General features: G+C 38.2%; 1 protein-coding gene across 1 annotated transcript in view; it reads left to right on the top strand.

Moving 5' to 3' along the window:
- Positions 1–22,790, top strand: part of LOC127686448 (ankyrin repeat domain-containing protein 26-like) — a 47,147-nt gene that overhangs the window by 5,621 nt on the left and 18,736 nt on the right. The window contains exons 3-8 of the mRNA XM_052184666.1: positions 10,741–10,914; positions 12,316–12,419; positions 15,116–15,149; positions 15,454–15,586; positions 20,334–20,532; positions 22,170–22,248. Coding sequence (XP_052040626.1) covers positions 10,741–10,914; positions 12,316–12,419; positions 15,116–15,149; positions 15,454–15,586; positions 20,334–20,532; positions 22,170–22,248 — 723 coding nt within the window. The remainder of the gene's footprint in view (positions 1–10,740; positions 10,915–12,315; positions 12,420–15,115; positions 15,150–15,453; positions 15,587–20,333; positions 20,533–22,169; positions 22,249–22,790) is intronic.

Here is a 22,790-nt window from a genome sequence, read left to right as displayed (position 1 = left end):
ACATCTGACATGGGATGGGTACAAGGAGCCAAAGAGGAGTGAGTGCTTTAAAATACCGAGTCATCTTGCTGGGCCAAGAAATAATGCTTTTAAGTCATCTCTCAGGACTTCAGTGATTTACCTTTGTAGAATAGGACCATTCCTGATGGGAATATCTATTGATTTCATGAAGTGTAAGTATTAAAATTTGTTTGCCTAGAATATGTGTGTAGCCAGTCATTGGCAAGATGCCTATGTTTGCCTGAGTGGTAGGTGATAAAAACATGGAATTGGCATTCTTATTTATGTGTTCTCATTGACAATCTGTGAAATAAAGCCATATCAGTAGAGGTGTTTTCAGGATATGCAATAGGTAAAAAACTGCTTCAGTGTCTTCTGTGTATGCACTGATGAATACCATATCAAAGCCTCAAGAAAAAGAACGCTACATTCACACCTTTTGTGTATTATAAGATGGTGTCTGCACATCAGCCTTGCTGTGTGCTGCTTCTGACCTTGGGCAGGGTGCTGTACCTGCTTCCTCTTGGAATGACGCAGCAAGACTCGTGTTTCAGCATGCTGTGCCTAAGAATGGCCACAAATAAACATTAGTTTCCATTCCTTTTTTAAAAAGATAAAATATGGAGATCTTAATGACTTTTAATAAATGCAAAATATGCAGGGTTTAATAGCTTTTGGTAAGTATAAACTATGGATATTTTAATAGCTTTATTGAGTTCCATTTTCCAAAAAATACAGTTCAGCATGGAGCTGCTGCCCTGCATATCAGTCAGTTTCAGATGTAGAAGATATCAGAGGGATATTGTGTGTGTGTGTGAGAGAGAGAGAGAGAGAGAGAGAGAGAGTGTGTGTGTGTGTGTGTGTGTGTAGAGTGTCAGGCAGGCTGTCAGGCCTCGGCCAACTGGCCTTTTGTTTGAACTTTTAATATTTTCTATAAGCGTGTATGATGTTGTGGTGGGGTGTGTATCTGGGTGTCAGAGGACAATGGTGCAGAGTAAGGTCTCTCCTTCTACCTTCAAGACTCCTGCGGATAGGCCACAGGTCACCAGGATTACAAAGCCACTTCCTTTATCCCCAAGCCCAGTCTGGGCTTGTCTTAAATCCGCTCCCAGGAGACTGTTTCTGTGTCCATCTCTGACTTGTGGGATGTGCCAGGCCCATCTAGGACACCAGAATACTGTCCCCAGTCATCTTGGCTGTTTTTCTTGTGGGACCTGAGGATGATCTTGGCCCTTGAATCTCGATTGCCTGAAATCTGAGAACCTCAGACTGTGAGCCTCTAGATTTTAATGGCTGCTTCTATTTCTTTAGGGGTTACAGAACTATTTAATTTGTTTCCCTGATTTAACTCTGGTAAGTATCTATCTAGAAAATCATCCATATCCTTAAGATTTTCCAAATTGTTGGAGAAGATGCTTTTCCAGTAAGACCTAATGACTTTTACGTTTCCTCGGGACCTGTTCTTAGGTTTCACTTTTCATTTCTGATTTTGTTAGTGTGGATATTGTCTCTCTGATGTTTATTTAGTTTGGATAAGGTTTTGTCTATCTTGTTGATTTTCTAAAAGAACCAGCTCTTGGCTTGGCTGATTCATTGTCTTGTTGTCTTTGTTCCTAATGAATTGATTTCAGTCCTGAGTTTGATTATTTTCAGTGTCTACTCTTGGGTGTTTGCTTCTTTTTTCTAGAACTTTAAATATAGGTGTATATTTAAATTTTTATTATGAGAAATCTACTTTTTTTTTAATGAACATACTTAGGGCTATGACCTTTCCTCTTAGCACTGATTTCATTGTGTTTCATAGAATTTGGAAAGTTGTGCCTTCACTTGTATTTAATTTACAAAGGCTTTGATGCCTTTCTTTATTTCTTCACCGGCCAGAGGGAGTCCTTCACAGGCCATGGGAGGCCATGTCAGAGTGGTACTGGCCTCTCTTCTGCCAGAGAGATCAAAAGCTACAAAGCCTTCAGCAAGATCCACAAGGCTGCTACCCGGGGTGATGTTGCCACAGTAGAGCGCAGACTCATACTTAGGAAAAATGACATCAATGACCGAGACAGCAATGACAGGTGTCTGGGGCTGGGGGTCAGGGGAAAGGGGCAGGCTGGGAGGCAGGTGGAGAAAGAAATGTGTCAGCTTCCCTAAGTGGCCCCAGTGTCTAGGAGTAGGAGGAACTGCCAATGTTCGCAGGGCTACTGACTAGTATGCTGACCTTTGTCGCTAAGATTTCATGGTAATCTCAGTGCTTGGCAGTTATTCCACTGCTCTGGGAAGTGGGGTGGGGGAAGGGCGGAAGGCCCTGCTGACCTAGAGCTGTTTACCACAAAAAGCCCCTGGTTCTTGAATTCATTAATGTTGTAGTATCCAGACCTCCCCTTTTCTGTGACTGATGTACCTGTTTCTCTCCCAGGCACTATAGTAGGTTGGCCTCATTTTCATTCACATGTCCTTCAGTTTATTATATACACAAATAAATAGACATAATCATTTTAGTTGCAGTTTGCTGAAAATAAGATACAGACTGTGTATCTTTCAAATATGGGCTTTCTTTCCATTTATGCAAGTTTTCCTTAAAGAGGTTTCATGGCTGGAGTCATAATAGTGAGCAGGAAAATATAACTTTAAAAGTGAAAAGCTGTCCATTTAATTTGATATTGGCAGTTGGTTTGTTGCATGTTGATTTTATTATGTTTGGGTATGGGCCTTGAATTCCTGATCACTTCAGTATTTTTAACATGAAGGGGTGATAAATTTTGTCAAATGTATTTTCAGAATCTATTGAAATGACCATTAATTTTTTCTTTGACTTTCTTATATAGTTATTGAATTTTCATGTATTGAACCAACCTTGCTTCCCTGGGATGAAGCCTACTTGGTCATGCTGAATGATGACTTTGATGTGTTCTTAGATTCGGTTTGCTAGTATTTTATTGAGTACTTTTTCATTGATGATCATAAGTCAAATTGATCTAGTGTTCTCTTTCTTTCTTTGCGTCCGTGTTTCATTTATGTATCAGAATAATTTTGGCTCTACAGAATTAATTAGGTAGTGTTCTTTCTGTGTTAATTTTGTGGAATAGTCTGAAGAGTGTTGGCATTAACTTTTCTTTGAAGGTCTGATAGAATTCTGCCCAGAAGCCATCTGGCCTTAGGCTGTTTTTGTTTGCCAGTTTTTTAATGACATCTTCTATTTCCTTAGGAGATATGGGCCTGTTTAGTTAGTTTACATGCTCTTGATTTAACTTTAGTATGTAGTATCTGTTTAGAAAAATCATCCATATCATTTAGATGTTCCAGTTTTGTTGTGTATAGGCTTTTGCAGTATGATATGATCAGTTTTTATGGTGTTTTTATTAGATATTTTCTTTATTTACATTTCAATGTTATCCCCTTTCCTGGTTTCCCCTCTGAAAACATCCCACCCAAATCCCCTCTCCCCTGCTCACCAACACACCCACTCCTGCTTCCCTGTCCTGAAATTCCCCTATTCTTGGGCATCTATCCTTCTGAGGACCAAGGGCCTCTCCTCCCTTTGATGTCCAATAAGGCCATACTCTGCTACATATTCAGGTAGAGCCATGGGCACCTCAATGTGTAGTCCTTGATTAATAGTTTAGTCCCTGGAAGGTCTGTGGGGGTAGTGGTTGGTTAATATTGCTGTTACCACTATGGGGCAGGAATCTCCTCTCAAGCTCCATTGGGGAATTTATGTTTAGTCCAATGGTTGGCTAAGAGCACCAACCTGTATTTGTCAGATGCTGGCAGAGAATCTCAGTACACAGCTATATCAGGCTCCTGTCAGCAAGTACTTCTCTGAATGGCCTTTCCTTCAGTCTCTGCTCCACAATTTGTTTCTGTATCTCCTACCATGGGTGTTTTGTTCCCCTTTAAGAAGGACCAAAGTATCCACACTTTGGTCTTCTATCTTCTTGGGCTTCATTTTGCCTGTTAATTGCACATTGGGTATTCTAAGCTTCTGGGCTTAAGCTTCTAAGCTTATCAGTGAGTGCATGCAATGTGTGTTATTTTGCGATTGGGTTACCTCACTCAGGATGATATTTTCTAGTTCTATCCATCTGCCTAAGAATTTCATGAATTCATTGTTTTTAATAGCTGAATAGTACTCCATTGTATAAATGTACCACATTTTCGGTATCCATTCCTCTGTTGAGGTACATCTGGGTTCTTTTCAGCTTCTGGCTATTATAAATAAGGCTGCTATGAACATAGTGGGCATGTATCCTTATTATTTCTACTTCCATTTTTAGGTCCTGGATGGTTTTGTTCACTTCCTTCCCTTGTTTGTTGGTCTTTCCTATAATTCTTTAAGGGATTTTTGTGTTTCTTCTTTAAGGGCTTCTACCTATTTACCCGTGTTCCCCGGCATTTCTTTATGGCAGTTATTCATGTCAATCTTGAACTCCTCTATCAGCATCATGAGCTGAGACTTTAAATCCAAATCTTGTTTTTGCAGTGTGCTGAGTATCCAGGACTGGGTTCAGATGATGCCATATCGACTTGGTTTCTGTTGGTCATGTTCTTGTGTTTGCATTTTGCCATATTGTTATCTCTCAAGTTAGCTGGTCTTGCTGTCTATGACTGTGGTTTGTATGTCTGCAAGCCTGTGTCAGAACTCCTGGGAGACCAGTTCTCTCTCTGGGGGAATTTAGGTATGGAGAAGTGTGGTACAGGTTCAGCTCATGGGTGGAGACAGAAACCAGAATGATTCTGTCCCCAGTTGGTCCTTGGTTCCTGTGTCCTGATGGCTTTGAGCAGGCCGCTCTTTGGCCAGGAATTTGAAGAGAAGTAGTGGTCTTACCTGTTAACTCAGGTGTGTAGGCACTCCTAGGAGATTGGCTCTCTATTGCTGGGATTTGTGGATGTAGCTCTGTGGCCCAGGATCAGCTCTGGGCACAGACAGAAATCAGAAGACACCTGTCCTAGGCTGCCCCTAGGATCTTGTGTTGTAAGGGTTTCAGGCAGGTTCCTCTGAGCAGCATGGGTGGTCATACCTGTGTCCCCAGTCATGTCTACACTTCTGGGAGTCTAGCTATCTCCCTGTGTCACCTGGGTATGGAGTTCTATGGCAAAGGATGATCTGTTGATTTTTTTGAATTTCCGCACTTTCTGTTTTTATGTCTCCCTTTTCATTTGGGTGCTATCTCTGGGCCCTTTTGATAGCTTGGCTAGGTGATTTTCTATCTTTTTGATTTTCTAAAAGAACCAGCTCTTGGTTTTGTTGATTATTTGTAACATTCAGACAGGGCTAATATTCAAAATATATAAAGAACTCAAGAAGCTAACCAGCAGAAAAAAAAAATGAGGATGCTTCAATCCTACAAGTGAAGCAGAAGAAAGCATTCATGTGAGGTAAAGAACTAAACAGAATTCACAACAAAGATATCTCAAATGGCCAAGAAGAACTTACAGAAATGTTCAAATTCCTTAGTGATCAGGGAAATGCACATCAAAATGACCCTAAGATATTACAGTATACCAATCAGAATTGCTAAGATCAAAAACTCTTGTGACAGCACACATTGGTGAGGATGTAGACAGAGAGGAGCATTCCTCCATTGCTGATATGATGGCATACTGGTACAACAGCTTTGGAAATAAATCTGGAGGATCTTCAGAAAATCGTAAATATATCTACCTGAAGACCCAGCTATACCACTCTTGAGCACATATCCAAAAGATGCCCCACAGAGGCATGTGCTCCACTTCGTTCATAATGGCCTTTTTGTGATAGCTGGAAGTTGGAAACTTGTGGTTTATTTACAAAATTTACAAAATTTACTTACTTAGCTATTAAGAATGAGAACCTCGTGAATTTTATAGGTACATGCACATAGATGGAACTAGAAATTATCCTACTGGATGAATTAACTCTGACCAAAAAGCACATGTATGGTATGTATTCACTAATAAATGGATATTAGCCAAAAAATGTATAGAATCCCCAGGATATAATCCTCAGAACTCAAGAATCTTAACAAGATAAGGGCCTAAGTGAGGATGCTTCAATCCCACATGTGAAGCAGAAGAAAGCATTCATGTGGGGCAGAGAGAGGGAGAGACCTGGGTGGGAGAGGGGAGAAGGGAAAAGGGAACATGATCAGGAATTGTAGGTTGGGGTTGGGGGGAAGAAGACAGAAGCCCCGAGGGCTAGCCGAAAGAATCGCGAGACTTAATATGAAGAGGTAGGAGTGGGAAGTACTCCATTAATTTACCAGAGACCTGGGAGACAGGAGCCCAGCATGGCTGCTTTGTGAGAGGCACAGCAGCTGAGTCAGATGCAGATATTTACACCCAACCAATGAACAGGAGCTGAGGGCCTCTGTGGTGGAATTAGAATAAAGCTGGAAGAAGCTGAGGAGGAGTAATACTTCATAGGCAGACCAGCAGTCTAACCTGGTCTCATCTGATATGGACCCCCGAGATCTCTCAGGTTCTGAGCCACCAACAATACACCAACTGATATGAAGCTCCTGACACATATTTACCTTTCATTGTGCTGGGTAAATGCCTAATTTTGTAAGTCCATATATGAATACCAGCACTTTGAAAATCGAAATGGTATATTCAATCCAACTTTATTCTCTCTTATGGAGAGAGTACAATATATAATATTGTATATATTACTCATTTGCCATTGTGAAACTCATATTTCTGGTAGAATTTGGATTTTATCCGTAAAATCAATTACTCATCATGAAACTTAAGTTTAAGGCTTAAAGTTCTAGATTTTAGTTCATTATAATGGGGAAATCAGAGACAAGATCTGGTCATACCACATCCACAGTTAAGAAAGGAATGAAACAAAAGCACCCAATGACTTCTTTTTATTGATTTTTTTTATTGGTTGTTTTATTTATGTGCATTTCAAATGTTATCCCCCTTCTCAGTGTTTCCTCCACAACTCCCTTATCCAACTCCCTCCCCTTCTTCTGTGAGGGTGCTCCCCCAGCCACCCACCCACTCCTGCCTCACAGTCCTGCCATTCCACTACGCTTGGCTATCTAATCTCAACAAAACCAAGGGCTTCTCCTTCCTTTGATAACAATCCTCTGCTACATGTGCAGCTGGAGCCATGGGTCCTTCGATGTATAAGGGACAAAGATATGGGGAGAGACCAAAGGAAAGGCCATCCCGAGACAGTCCCCACCTAGGGATCCATCCCATCTACAGACATTAAGCCCAGATACTTGCTAATTTAACATTTGTTGACAGGGGCCTGATTTATCTATCCTCCTGACAGTCTCTGCCAGAGCTTGACCAATACAGATGGTGAAGCTCTCAGCCAAGCATCAGAACACAGTGGTCTCCATTAGGTTAGGGGAAGAACTCACTGGAAGACACTCACACACACACACACACACACACACACACACACACACACACACGACATATAAACACCCTCATATGACCCTGCTATACCACTCCTGGGCATATATCCAGAGGGTTCCCCGGCATGCAATAAGGACACATGCTCCACTATGTTCATAGCAGCCTTATTTATAATAGCCAGAAGCTGGAAAGAACCTGGATGTCCCTCAATGGAGGAATGGATACAGAAAATGTGGTATATTTATACAATGGAATACTACTCAGCAATTAAAAACAATGGATTCATGAAATTTTTAGGCAAATGTTTGGAACTGGAAAATATCATCCTAAGTAAGGTAAACCAGTCACAAAAGAAAACACATGAAAATACAATCACTGAGAAGTAGATATTAATTAGCTCAGAAGCTCTGAATACTCAAGGCACAATTAGCATACCAAATGATTTCCAAGAAGGAAGGAAGGAAGGAGAGGGCCCTTTCATGGAAAGGCTTGATCCAGCATTGTAGGGGAGGACCAGGACAGAGAAATGGGAGGGGTGATTGGGGAATAGGTGGAGAGAAAAGGGCTTATGGGACATATAGGTAGGGGGCAATGGGAAAGGGGAAAGCATTTGGAATGTAAGCAAAGAATATAGAAAATAAAAAATAAACACCCTCATACACACTCAAAAACTCACACACACATGAAAATGATTTCAGTCCAAAGAATCAGACTAGAGTAGTACCAAATACTAATGTAAAGGTTTGCAGTTAAGTTCATGTATTCTTTTGTTAATGTAATTTCCTCACATTATGGGAAGATTGATTACAGAGAAGTTATTAATTTATATCTCATATGACTTGCTAATAAAACAACTGCAAGTGCAGCCTTACTGATTTCTTGATTTATGTTTGTGACTGATAATAAGATTGTTAATTAAATTTATTAAAATGCCCACAAATTTAAATATAAATGAATTCCTAAACTTTATTCTTTTTACTCAGTAGTTCACCAAATCACTTTGTTTCTCTTATTAAGCACACTCATTCTATGGGCTGTAAATGCCTCTCATCCTTAACGTGTGCAGATTTTCCTGTGCTGAGTAGAAAGTTTAGAGATATAGTACATTCAAACAATGTAACACCAGACAGCTATTAAAAACAATGACTTCTTGAAATCTGAAGGCAATGGCTAGATCTAGAAAATAGCATCCTGAGTGAGGTTTCTCAGTCATAAAAGACCACACATGGCGTGTACTCACTGATCAGTGATATTAGGCAAAGAGCATGGAATACCCACGATACAGCTCATGGACCACATGAAGCTCAAGAGGAAGGAAGACCAAAGAGGATAGATACTTCAGTCCTACTTAGAAGGGGGTCTCAAGTCCACTAGAAACTTGACCTATTTATTTTTAAATAGCATTTCTGAAATTAGGAAGTTGTAACAAGTAACTACTTTGAAGAATTATGCCCTGTCTAAAACTATTATCAATTAATTGAAATATTAGCCAAGTGAAAGTTCTCATTTCTTCACATTGTACAAATCAAAATAATGAAAAAATTATCCTCATTTTAGTCCTGGCATTTCTTTTGCCAAAGATTTAGAAATTAACAAAATAGTTTCAGATATAACTTGCTGTTGTCATATTTTTTCACATTTTGAATATTTAAATATTATAACTAGAACTCCCAGAATTCTTTTGAATATATCACATATGATTTACTGTAAGCACAGTTGGTTATGGTTCCTGCACACTTTATGACTTATGTAATCTAAAACCTGCTATCAGGTAAAGCGTAATACATCAGGAGTTATAATTCATATCCTAATGTAAAGTTCTCAAAGTGTGAGAAGAACAGGGTCATAAGCCAACCAGAGTGTGTTCACTTGTGTAGTCATGTACCAGTGGTCTACAGTGGGAAGATTGCAAGTTAGCAGCTCCTGAGACACATTGTGAATTCAAGACCAGCCTGAATTCTGTAACAAGACTATGCCTCAAAGAAAAATATCCAAACATCTAATTGCTGAGCAATTTCATGGTAAAAAAGCTGTAAATCCTTTGCATGATGTTTTTCAATAATCCTACTATAATTTGTGAGATGAGCTTATTTTTATTCCCTTTTTATTGATGAGGGTCTTGGGTATGCAGAGAATAAAGCAATGAGTAGCTACAGAGTTCAAAGAAGGAGTCAAATCTAAATTGAGAGTTCTAATTTAGAAAGGTTACTTTGGCCAACTGTGCTGCACAGTTTATGTCAACTTGACACAAGCAAAAGTCATCTGAGAGGAGGGAAGGTCAACTGAAAAATTTCTCCATAAGATCTGGTTGTAGGCAATCTTCTAGGGCATTTTCTTAATTGGTGATTGATGGTGTAGGAGCCTGCCCATTGTGGGTGATGCCATCCCTGGGCTGGTGGTTCTGGTTTCCACAAGAACTCAGTCTCAGGAAGAGATGGAGAACAGGCTAGTAAGCAGCACTCCTCCATGGCTTACCATAATCAGCTCCTGCCTACAGGTTTCTCCCTGTTTGAGTTTCTAACCTCACAGCTTTTACAGATGAACTGTTTTCTGGAACTGTGTGTGATATAAGCCCATTCATCTCCAAGTTGTCTTGATCATGATGTTTCATCCCATAATGGAAATCCTAAATATGACAGCTTGGTACTAGCTTAGAGGGGCAGTGCTATGACATAGGTGACCATTTTTTGGGGGGGGTGGAGAGAATTTTGGAAGGACATTGGAATATTGTGCAAGAAATGCCACTGAGTTTTCAATGCTTGCTGAGCTGTTCTTTAGGAGCTTCCTAATTAAGAAGGTTGAAGGTAATTCAGGAGATGGAGGCCTGGCTTGGGAAGCTTTCAATGATGAAAGTTTCTATCAGGGCCATTTCTATTTTCCTCTCCATGTTGCTTTGGTTATGTTGTTTCATTGCAACAATGGAAAACTATTTAACATATTGGGCGTTCAGCTCAGTGATAGCATCCTTACCTCCCATGCAGGAATATATATGTCATGATTCCAATATTGGAGGCAAAAACATTTCTTTGAATTGGATGCCCAAAATTAGTGAGAATTACACGAATAACTGTGGCTTTTGACCTGGTTTTGTAAAAAATTCTTAAAAAGTTTTCATTTTCACAGAACTATTCTGCACTATGCCTGTGCATACGGCCATCCCAATGTAGTGGCCCTCCTGATAGAGTGGAATTGTGATATTGATCTTCGTGACAGTGACAACAGAACAGCACTAATTAAGGTAGAAAGCAGCCAACAGTTTCAGTGTGACACATATTGGATGGGAATTCTTAGAATAAACATGATCTCAGATACATGCAAATAATTAGTGAAACCTATGAAATTTTTGCTTTTCTCATCATTCCAATCTGTTTCTTGATCCAATGCCCATAGGCTTCACAGTTCAAGCATGAAGAATGTGTGGCTATGTTATTAGAACACGGTGCTGATCCAAATGCTATTGACGACAGTGGGAACACCGCACTGCACTATGCTGTTTGGCATAACAGCACCTCAATGACAGCCAAACTGCTGGCACACAATGCCGACTTCAGTATAAAAAATGAGGTAAAAAGACACAGCTTTGATTTACAGATTATTTCCTACATACTTTAAAATATTACATTGGAATCCTGATACAGCTTTGACCTAAGAATCTCTCAAACGCTAAATGTAATAAATGGATTTTATAAGACTTATCTAGATGAGCCAGCTTTGATGGGAGCTCCTTCTTCCCAAGCTTTCCTTCCCCCAAAACACTGCATGATTTCTCTCCTTTACTCTTCTGAGGAACAATCTAAAGAGAATTATTACCTCCATCCATGGCAATCCTGAAGAAATTTGCAATTTCCTTAAGGCTACTCTCTTAATTGTAGCCTTTCGGGAATTCATGTTGTCTTATACTTCTAATGTATCAGATAAACAAACTTCAATAAGATACAAGGTTTCTATATTATAAGTGTCTCAATTATGTATTTTTCTGTCAGTTTAACCCACATGGTATCCATCTCAGCATGTCAGTGCATTTTATAGATCTCTAATATCATGGGCCTTTCAGACAATTAGGTAACCACAGAGTGGGTTTGTCCCTTAGTTTATGATACAGAATGTTATACAGGCAAGGATGGCCTTGAACTTTTTATGTAATAAGGATGACATAAAACTTGTATATTTCTGGACCTCTGAAGTGATGGGCTTTTGGTAATTCACCACTATGCCTGGCCTATAAAACCTCATAGTTCACTTTGATATATAATTTCCAATGAAATACTTATTTCAGTGAAATAAAGCAAGTGTTGGAGAAGTTATTCAGGGGTATTGTCAATTTACCACATTTTATGCTGATTTTCATTACAGCTTTATTATGAAGATCTTGCAAGGAGGAAAGTCTAATTCCACAAATTTAAATCATAGTAGAAAAGTTTTCAGTATTTTCCTTGAGAGATTACTTAAATTGCAACTCTAGCACAGGGTATAATAATAATCCTTCATGTTCTCCCAGAATATCAAGTCTAACATGAATTTCATGTTCATTTGTTATAGAAATAGTATTAACATTAGTACAGTAGGTCCAGTATGGAAAAAATACTGTGACATACCATCCTTTCTACACTGTGCTTTTGTAGTAAATATTCTCTGCCTCAGTGACTTGGAGTTCATGGCATTTCAGAAGCATTTGCATTCCCACAGGCTCTGGAAGAAACTATTTAGACTCTACTCATGGTATCAGGAACCCATGGCAGACATTCTTTTTCACATGGTTCACTAAGATTTAAGTTATGAGTTAAATGAGATAGGTGTCAAAGGTACTCTGATGGCTTATGAAGAATGGATCTGTGTGAGAGCACTGTGTGTGAGAGTGTCAAGGATGTAGATAACTGCACCTCAGACTATGTGAGCTCTACTGAGTCTTCCACATGATTGTTGATAAATAAGTTCTCAGAGTTAAAAGTTATTATTGTTTTATAGGAAAGCTTTACACCACTTACACTGGCTCGAATGAAAAATGACAACCTGGCAAAACTTTTAGAAGACCAGAAAGAAAAGATAAAGGAACTTGATGAATTAGAAAGGTGACGTTATTAATTCTTTTATTTTTTATGTTTTTATGGGATTCTATAGTGTGTACCATCCCTGAAGCCCTGTTGCTGGAGTTTCTAATCCTATTAAATAGGTATAAAACCCCCACATAATATAGATACTGTAATTATAAGCTATATTCCTAGATTGGGCAGTTCTAGCACTGTACTATCTTATTCACAAGCTGTGAGAGTCCTTGTTTCTTGAGGTTTCTCCTGGCCAGGAGCTCCTGATTCATGGTGTCATCTCCTCCTCTTCCTCTTCTTCCTCCTTCCTCCATTCTCCCTCACCTTCCTCTTGTCCTCCTACCTAACTTGCCCCAGTATTGAGTCTCCCTTCCTACCTTTCTCCTTCACTGCCCAATCACTGACGTAGCCTTTTTTTAAGTATAGATTTTGAAGTTTATGTTTTAATATTTCATTAAAAATTGAGATCTTAAACATTTATTTTTAAAAATATGTCTTTTATATTAATTTCTTTAAAAATGCTATATTAAATGAAAGTACATTTTGAAAAAATTTTCTTCCCTTCAGTGACTGGTTTCTTCAAATATTTTCGTTATCTTTGCTAGTGAATCCCTAAAATTCTCAACATTCATATGTTTGGCAAATGGGGATTGCCTTAAAACTTGATCAGCCTCAGTTAGTAAATAAGACAGTAAACAGGGCAGCCACAGACAAGACTACATAAAAGTCAAGTCTGTCTTCACACACATGCTCACACGCATACACACACACACACACACACACACACACACACATACACACACACACACACACACACACATACACACACACACACACTTGTATGTCTGCAATTACCCAGTCATGTATATTCAACACATGTAAATACACCCATGTGTGCCCCCCCCACACATACACACATAGACACACACACACTCTATTGGTCATTGAACCTATTTTTATTTCAATAATGTGTGTCTTAATAGGTTGTATAAGTTGAGCATTTAAATATGAAAACAATTAGAGAAACATAGGCTAAAAAAGAAGCAGGACTCTGCTTTTCCTCCAAGTATTTCTACTTCATTGTAGTCACATAGGAAGTTTTTAGTGTTTTCTAATTTATGTGGACTGGAATTGGTAGGTCATATATAGAAAAGCTGAATGCAGTTGTGAATTTCATGTTTTGATAACCCCTATAGCTCCCCTAGAAAAATATCATATCCATTTATTCTTAAATTTCCTATACTTTATCTTGCAGTTTGTTTCAACTGTTTCATGGGGCTCACTGTACCCTTTTGAGACCAAATGAAGGCATGAGTGCTTTTTAGATGCATGTTTGATTTGAAATGATGATGGCTAATTCTATGTTGCAAAGCTTAGTTCTGCACCAATGACAGGGGTGGTTTTCAGACCATTTTCAGTTCAGGTATCAAAATTATGTGAGTCAGTAACTGGATACTAGTGCAGCCTACAGATGGTGATTTTGGAAAAGTTTTAGTCTTCCCTTCGGCCAGTGGGCAGACAAGGGTTCCAGGCACCCCCCTGTTTCTTTCTCCCCAGTGGTGGATTCCTAGTGCACACCAGACCACCACATCTGGCTATGTTTTGTCCAACACAACTTCTGACAAATCAAACTGAGACCCTCACACTTGCAACTTAGGGACTTAACAACTGAACAGTTGTGTGAGTCCATGTCTTTTTAGATTTTGAAAATAAAAGTGATTTCTACAAGATTCCTCAGCACTGAAGATGCTGTGGTAGGAGAAACTGGGAATTTGGGCTGTGAGATACTTTCTCAAGTAAAACTAGTTGAAAATGTCACATGATTAGGTATAGATTTCACTAAAGTGGGATGGTAATTTATTGTCATCTTCTATTATTTCGTTTAAATCTACTTGAAGATGAAAAGTTATTTTCATAGTTTAGTATGAAATAAATTATGATTCTAGAATTTCTGAGTATGAATTCAAATCTGTCACATATTCACATAGCCTTTCTGTGTTTCTCAAAATTATCTGACATATATTGGAATTAAAATAAATTTAAAGCAAGTCCAATGCTTAGAACAATGCACGGCAATTACATAGGAAGGCCTAAGAACAGCTAAGCCTTTCCATTCTTAAAGGTATTTGACACATATAAAGACACAGTGGTGTTAATAAGGCAGGTTTTACTAAATATGACACTCCGTTTTGCTGAGAATGACATTGGAAATGTTGGTATATTTACCTCTACGAAAGAAAGCATACTATATTATATTGTCCCCTTAACTGTTACAATACTTGATCAAAATTTATTATTTTAAATATTATTAATATCATCATCATTATTTTAAAATGATGCAAATGTTTGTGCTTGTATTTGAGTATGCACACATGAGTGCAGGTGGCTGAAGAATGCACAGGCATTGTATGTCTCTGGATCTGGAGTTAGTTGGTTATGAGTCACACAGCATGGGTTCTGGCTGTTGAGCTCAACTCCTGTGCAGAAGCAGTATCTGCTGTTAATTGGAGCTGGGTCTCCAGTTGTAATTTCCATCTTTTATGATCTTAGTAGTGGTATAAATTGTATATCAATGTTTCTCTTCTTGTCTACAGCTTCTTTCCTTTGCAGAAAATCATTTTATTTGTAATACCTGGTAAGTTTTATGGATAGGGAAAATAAACATTTTTTGTGTTTTATTTTACAAGTTTAATATTCATCTGAAAGTATTTCATTTTTTGTAGGTCTTCAAAGAAAACTTCCAATGAAAAAGAAGAGGTATGCAAAAATTAATTTCAAATCATATTTATTAAGATACAGTATAAAAATCAAAGTAATACATAAAAATGGACTTAGAAATATAGTATAAAATAAAATAAAAATTAAGATTCTTTTGTTATATTCAAATATTTCTTTCCAAAATAGTTTTAAAAGTCACCAATAGTAAAGGTGTCTTTCCTTTCAAAATCTGGTCTTTCAGAAGCATTTTGCTTGTTACTTATGTAAAACATGGGTTTCTTCTTTCTAGTGTATGGGGTACTCAACATGACAATATCTGAAATTGCTATTATTCATTTTATAGGTCAAAGAACAAGGAAATCATATGCTTGACCTTAAGGAACTAATATCATGTGAGGGAAACTCAAAGGACTGTGAGCAGTACAGTTGTGACACTATTTTGCATTTTATTGAAGAGCTCATGAGACAGAGAAAAGGTAGGAGTTCTGCATGCAGCCCCTTTGTGTGCTATTGATGAGGGTGAATTGCCCAAACAGGCATGCTTGATATCAAAGAATAGAAAACTAGTCTCAGCAAGAGCTGCCAGCAAGCCTTCAGAGCTTCAGTGAGCGAGCTTGACACCATGGCTTTGGGATTGTTACATTAGACTCATGTGTTTCAACAAAATGGAACAGGCCAGTCAGCCAATACATTAAATTGGTGGGGTGTGCCTTTTCGTTACTTCTTTTTGGTTTGTTTGATTTTTTTTTGGGAGGGAGTGTGATTTTCTCTCTCTCTCTCTCTCTCTCTCTCTCTCTCTCTTTTTCTTTCTTTCTTTCTTTCTTTCTTTTTCTTCCTTCCTTCCTTCCTTCCTTCCTTCCTTCCTTCCTTCCTTCCTTCCTTCCTTCCTTCCTTCCTTCCTTCCTTCCTTCCTTCCTTCCTTCCTTTCTCTCTCTCTCTCTCTCTCTTTCTTTCTCTCTCTCTCTCTCTATCTCTCTTTCTTTCTTTCTCTCTTTCTTTCTTTCTTTCTTTCTTTCTTTCTTTCTTTCTTTCTTTTTCTTTTATTTGTATTTTCCTTAATTTTTATTAGATATTTTCTATATTTACATTTCAAATGTTACTCCCTTTCCAGGTCTCCCCTCTGAAACCCCCTATCCCATCCCCCTCCCTCTGTGCGTTAACTTACCACTCCCAGTTCCTCTCCTGGAATTCCCCTACACTGGGGCAATGAGCCTTCACAGGTCCAAAGGCCTCTCTTCTCATTGATGTCTTACCAGGCTATCCTTTGCTACTCATGTGGCTGGAGCCTTGGGTCCCCTCCTTGTGTACTCTTTGGTTGGTGGTTAAGTCCCTGGGAGCTTTGGGGGTGCTGGCTGGTTCATATTGTTCTTCCTCCTGTGGGGCTGTAAAACCCTTCAGCTCCTTGGGTCCTTTCTCTAGCTCCTCCATTGGGGACCCTGTGCTCAGTTCAATGGTTGACTGAGAGCATCCCCCTCTGTACTTGTCAGGCACTGGCAGGGCCTCTCATGAGACAGATACATCAGGCTCCTGTCAGCTAACACTTGGTGGCATCCACAATAGTGTCTGGATTTGGTAACTGTATATGGGGTGGATGCCCAGGTGGGGCAGTCTCTGGATGGTCTTTCCTTCAGTCTCTGTTCCACTCTTTGTCTTTGTATTTCCCCTCATGGATATTTTGTACCTATTCTAAGGAGGACCAAAGTATCCACACTTTGGTCTTCCATCTTATTAAGCTGCATATGGTCTCTGAATTATATCTTGGGTATTCCGAGCTTCTGGGATAATATTCATTTATCACTGAGTGCATGCAATGTGTTTTCTTTTGTAATTGGATTACCTCACTCAGGATGATATTTTCTAGTTCCATCCATTTGCCTAAGAAATTCATGAATTTACTGTTTTTAAAACTGCTTCTTCATGTGACTGGAGGATTGACACAGCTCTCTGGAGTCACTTTGGTAAAGGATGCTGAATCCTTTCTTGATGACTCTGCCATATGATATTTTGAGTAGACACTCTTAGACTACTGCTCTTGTTTTATTGGCTCCTCTCTTCTACTTGGTATTAGCATTGTCTTCTAAAATTCAAAAAAATATTTTATTTTTATTAAGTGTGTGAGTGTGTGTGTGTGTGTGTGTGTGTTGTGTGTGTGTGTGTAACTGGGTGTGAGCATCGCTTTGCATGCACAGACTAAAGGAGAAGTTGAGGTGTCCTGCTCTAAGATTATCCTCCTAATTCCTTGAGATGGTACCTCACTGAGTTTGAAGGTATGTTGGCACATGAGCACCAATGCTCTTGTCTGCAGCTCTCAAAGGCTGGGCTTACAGGCACATGTGTAGTCATATGTGTTTTCTGTATGGAGGTTTGGTCTCAGGTTCTCATGCTTGTGCAGCCAACACCCATATACACTTAGCTAGCTCCCTTAAGGTTGATGGATCTAATTTTTAATCTGCTAAGATGTTTTACAATATTATGGAGTGTGCGTGTTAATGTATTTTTGTATGTGTGTTTGTATGCACATGCATGTATGTATGTATATCTATGTGTGTGTGCCTGTAATGCATCTTCCTAAATTGCTCTCAACCTCATTTCTTTTGAAAGAGCAACTCTCACTGATGTCAAAGCTAATCAATTCAGTTAGGTTGGCAGTCCAGTGAGCTCCAGGTATCCTCCTGTCTATGCCTCCCATGCATTAAGATGACCGAATGTACCATCATGCATAGCTTAAAAAAGGAACACAACAACAAAACAAAACAAAACAAAACAAAACAAAACAAAACACACCCCCAAACCTGCTAAGTTATGGGTACTGGAGTTCAAATTCAATTTAGAATAGCTTGCATAGCAAACACTTTAATGACTGAGAAAACTTGTCATTCCTCATCATTTCAAATCATGTCACAACATTGTGTAAGCTTAGATTTTTTAATATGTACATTAATACAGCTTATCAATCACTTCAATAAACTTTCTAGCCCACCATCCAAAGGCAGGGGAAAAACTGGAAATAGGACAAGTGGTATGTGTACCTGTTTAAAAGTAGGTCTTTGGATGGTTATTCTAATCTCCTTGCTCAGGATAACATCAGTCAAGTTCAGTAGTCTCAGGATACCAACAGGGCAGTACAAAAGTGTCACCAAAGAAGAGTCAGCAATGGTGGCACAATTCAGCAGAAGATACTAGGCCTCCCCTGAGTTGGCGTAAGTCAGCAGGGGCTAGGAATAAGTCAGACCAGCTGGAATGCCAGGAGTTTTCTGCCTTGTCTCTTTCAGCAAACTGAAGATCAGTATAGAGGCAATACCAAAGCAGAGTTGCATAGCTAGCTATGCAAGCTCCTTATCACTGTCTTTGTGTTCTACTTATAATCTCTCCAAACATGACTTGACCTCCCTTGGGTCTTGCTTCAGCAAAACACCATGTGAGTTTGTATCATATGACAAAACCAGAAAGTCACACTTCAACATTTTAAATATACACAAATATTTTCTTTCTCACAAAACATAACTTTCCAACACACTGGTTGAGTGCAGGTTGTACCAATACTCTAAAGAGTTGTTAAGACCGATTTTGTGTGCTTGCTGTACCATATATTTTGGTAAAGATTCATAAAAATTATGAGAAGCCACTTATAGAGAGAAATTTATTGAAAGCAAAAGCTGCCCCTGTAGGATTTATCCACATATGGCATTTTCCTCACAGTTGTATGAGCCTTGAGCTTACCATAGTGGCACCCAGTAATGCCATGAAATGTGATCAGTTTATATTATGCATCTTCACATTTATTTATATTCTTGCCTTATGCAAGATTTTGTAGCTTCAGTTTTTTAAATTTAAATTAATACCTATATCTGTGTCCTTATAGTAATGTAAGTTTTTTTAATTTAAATTAATACCCATATCTGTGTGTCCATATAATAATAAATGAAAACTATTTAAGTATGACACATGACCTCATGACATTCATATATGTATTTTATTATTTTATTTTTATTTATTATTTATCAACACTTATATGCAACTAATATGTGCTTAATATATTTAACTATGTTTATGATTTTGTTTTATCTTATTTGATGTCAAAACTTAGTTTCATTTCTTTATCATTTTAGTCTGTAATAATGATTTTATCTTTCTTCTCCATTCCATTCTATACAGTTTTCTGAATTCTATATATGCATTGTATATTTCTTATAATCAGTTTGGTCCTTCTTTTGTTGTTTGTATAATTATTAGGTAAACCACAACAAATGCACCCAGCATATTGTTTTTTCTCCATTCCTAAAGCATGCCAATGCTTTTTGCTAACTATGGTCCTGTAAATTATTCCTTGTTTACTCTAGCCTATGGGAAGACATGCCCTTTTCCTGGCATTGTGTGAACACTGGTGGTCTCCTCTAATTGTGTGAGATGTTGTGTCCCTCAGCCCCAGGATATTTCCTGGAATTCCCATGTTGTTATGTGCTCTATAGTATGTTTCAGATGGCCTAGTAACATGCCCAGAGCATCCCCTCTTCTTTGTGTCTATTTTCCAGACTTCTGGCCTGTGATTTCTGGCTGCTTTCTTCACCAAATAGCTTATCTGCACAGCTCCAGGAGTCTAGGAGAGTCAGAATAGCTTTGTCCTCATCATATTCTAACCTAGTCTGTACTATCTCATAGCACAGAGATAGAAAATATCATCAAACTATTTTAGTGCTTATTAGCTAACAATTTATGTCATGTCTGAAGCATATAATCTTCAGTTTCTAAAACATGTTTTTTTCTGATTTGTGTTGTTTGAGGTAGGAATCAAAATCAGTACTTTTTACTTGACCTTGTTTAGATTTAGAGGGCAGTAGCATCTCCACTTGTAGTCTGCTGTAGAATACTGGCAATGTGCCTCTTCACACTCTGACCAACTACTTCTTGTTCTTACTTCATGCCTACTCATCCCTTCCATTAGGGCATATTCCTGCATGCTTATTCAACATTAAAACTTTGTTTGACTTCAGTATCATCTGAGTCTGTAATATCTGGTTTTATGTCTTTTTTTGTCTTCTCTACTAGTTCTTAAACTAAACACCTTAACTGTCTTCTTTTCATATCTTCAGAATGTACCATGTCTTCCACTGTGTGGGTCCTCAGGATACATTTCTACAGTGCATCATGTTTAGGTAAAACTCTAGTCTGTTTTATTTGTCAAAAATGCTGCTGTACTGTAATTGTGCTTTTTCTCCAATACAGATATAAATTCTGAGATCCTAGTGAAAATCTGGGGTGCAGTTTATACATATAAAAGATCAATAGACTTTGAAAAACATAACTGTGAACTAATTGAAGAAGATTGTGAACGTATAAGTAATGAAATTATTGCACTGCGAGAGGAGTGGTCTCAACTAGAGATTGAAAATGCTGAACTGCAAGATGAGCTATGCAGTTTGAGGTAGGATGTCCCAATTTTAGAGAAATATTTTAACTGTTTTCATTAGAGCATAAATAGAACATTTGTAGTTTGTCACTAACTTTGTAAGTGTTCTGAAAGGAAAGAACTTTTCATATTTGGGTTTTATTATTATTACTTTTGATAGATATCTTTATGTAGTCTAGGGAAACCCCAAATTTGTGATCTTGTGGCCTCAGTTGTTTGATTTTGGGGTGACTGGTTGGGTGCTTCAGTTGTTAAGTGTGAGAATTGTTAGCCTTGTAGAATGTGAAAATAATTAAATTACAAATATCATTATTACTATTTTCCATACTTATGTATATATGCATATATGAGATATATGTATGTGTCCCATGCAATCACACTCTTGGTATCTACGGAGAAACCTCATTTTCATGAGGCATCAATTAAAGTTTTAAAAAATATTTTACAATTATGCTACAAAGAATACACTTTCTTAGAAGCTTCTCTAAATATTGAATTATTTTTATTTGAATACAAATTTGAATATATTCTTTAATATTGATTCCTTTAGCTAAAGGATGTAAATCATATTAAAGGACTTGGCTGATATAATTGTTCCAAACAAAATTTATATTAATTTCAAATTTCACCGATGGACTATGAAACAATAGTTCTCTTTTTTTTTATTCGATATAATTTATTTACATTTCAAATGACTTCCCCTTTTCTAGCCCCCCCACTCCCCGAAAGTCCCGTATGCCCCCTTCTCTTCCCCTGTCCTCCAACCCACCCCTTCCTACTTCCCCGTTCTGGTTTTGCTGAGTACTGTTTCACTGAGTCTTTCCAGAACCAGGGGCCACTCCTCCTTTCTTCTTGTACCTCATTTGATATGTGGATTATGTTTTGGGTATTCCAGTTTTCTAGGTTAATATCCACTTATTAGTGAGTGCATACCATGATTCACCTTTTGAGTCTGGGTTACCTCACTTAGTATGATATTCTCTAGCTCCATCCATTTGCCTAAGAATTTCATGAATTCATTTTTTCTAATGGCTGAATAGTACTCCATTGTGTAGATATACCACATTTTTTTGCATCCACTCTTCTGTTGAGGGATACCTGGGTTCTTTCCAGCATCTGGCAATTATAAATAGGGCTGCTATGAACATAGTAGAAGATGTATCCTTATTACATGATGGGGAGTCTTCTGGGTATATGCCCAGGAGTGGTATAGCAGGATCTTCTGGAAGTGAGGTACCCAGTTTTCGGAGGAACCGCCAGACTGCTTTCTAGAGTGGTTGTACCAATTTGCAACCCCACCAGCAGTGGAGGAGTGTTCCTCTTTCTCCACACACTTTTGAAATCAGGAAACATTCTGGTCTTAGTTACTTAAAATTCATAGTTTGTTGGTGGGTGGTACTCACTCAATGTGTGTATGCTTTGTATGTGTGAAAGTTTGATATGCACTAAGACAAAAAAAGAAAATGCATATTTCTTCAAATTACATCTAAATTTTATAGAGACAAAGGGGCACAGAGAGAGTGATAGTTTCCAAATCACTCTCTTTCAAATTTTTCAGAATTTGTGTAATCATTTGAATGTTTCTTCAGAAACTAATTTGGTATTTTCCAATGTGGCCAGTTATGCACAATCATTTTAAAACATATTTTTAGGGCCACCCTTGAAAATTTAGAATTAAATGATGCAGCAAGCCTCCAAGCAGAGGAGAATGAAGAGCTTTCAAGAACCCCGGTAAGTATAGACTTATGAAGTCCATTTTGTTTTAATTCTCTAATACTTGAAAGAAATTTTCCTGTGTTCAGAAGCAGCATATAACCACATTTTAGGAGAGTCAGATATTCTCCCTGTTCAAATATTTGATAGCTTCATATTGTTACTATTTGTTAGTAATTATAGGAGTCAGGTTAATTGTCTGCCCATGAGGTAGTGCAGTAGTAAGTTCTCCACTAAGGATAGGATATATTTAGTCACAGGTTCTTGGCTCAGACAACAGTTCAAGGTATGGGTTTAACATATAAAAGGGGCCTTACATCCAATTAGAAAACAGTAGATTAAGAGTCTTTTTTACCACCAGCGATGGCTGGCAATGGTAGTCATAGTTGCAGGCAGCAGGGTTCATATCTACATATGTGTTGATTTCTTTTCTCCTCTAGCAGCTTCTAGCACTATGAAAGCTAGCTAATGGGAATAATGTTTCCAGGTTATGTTGTAGATTCCCACATGTTATAGCTCAAGGAGTGAGGTCTCCAGGAATAATTTCTTTCCATCAGGTT

The sequence above is a fragment of the Apodemus sylvaticus genome, chromosome 5 (genome assembly GCF_947179515.1).
Source record: "Apodemus sylvaticus chromosome 5, mApoSyl1.1, whole genome shotgun sequence".
Taxonomy (NCBI): Eukaryota; Metazoa; Chordata; class Mammalia; order Rodentia; family Muridae; genus Apodemus; species Apodemus sylvaticus.
The sequence above is the reverse complement of the archived record's forward strand: the minus strand, read 5'-3'. Positions and strand labels throughout refer to the sequence as shown.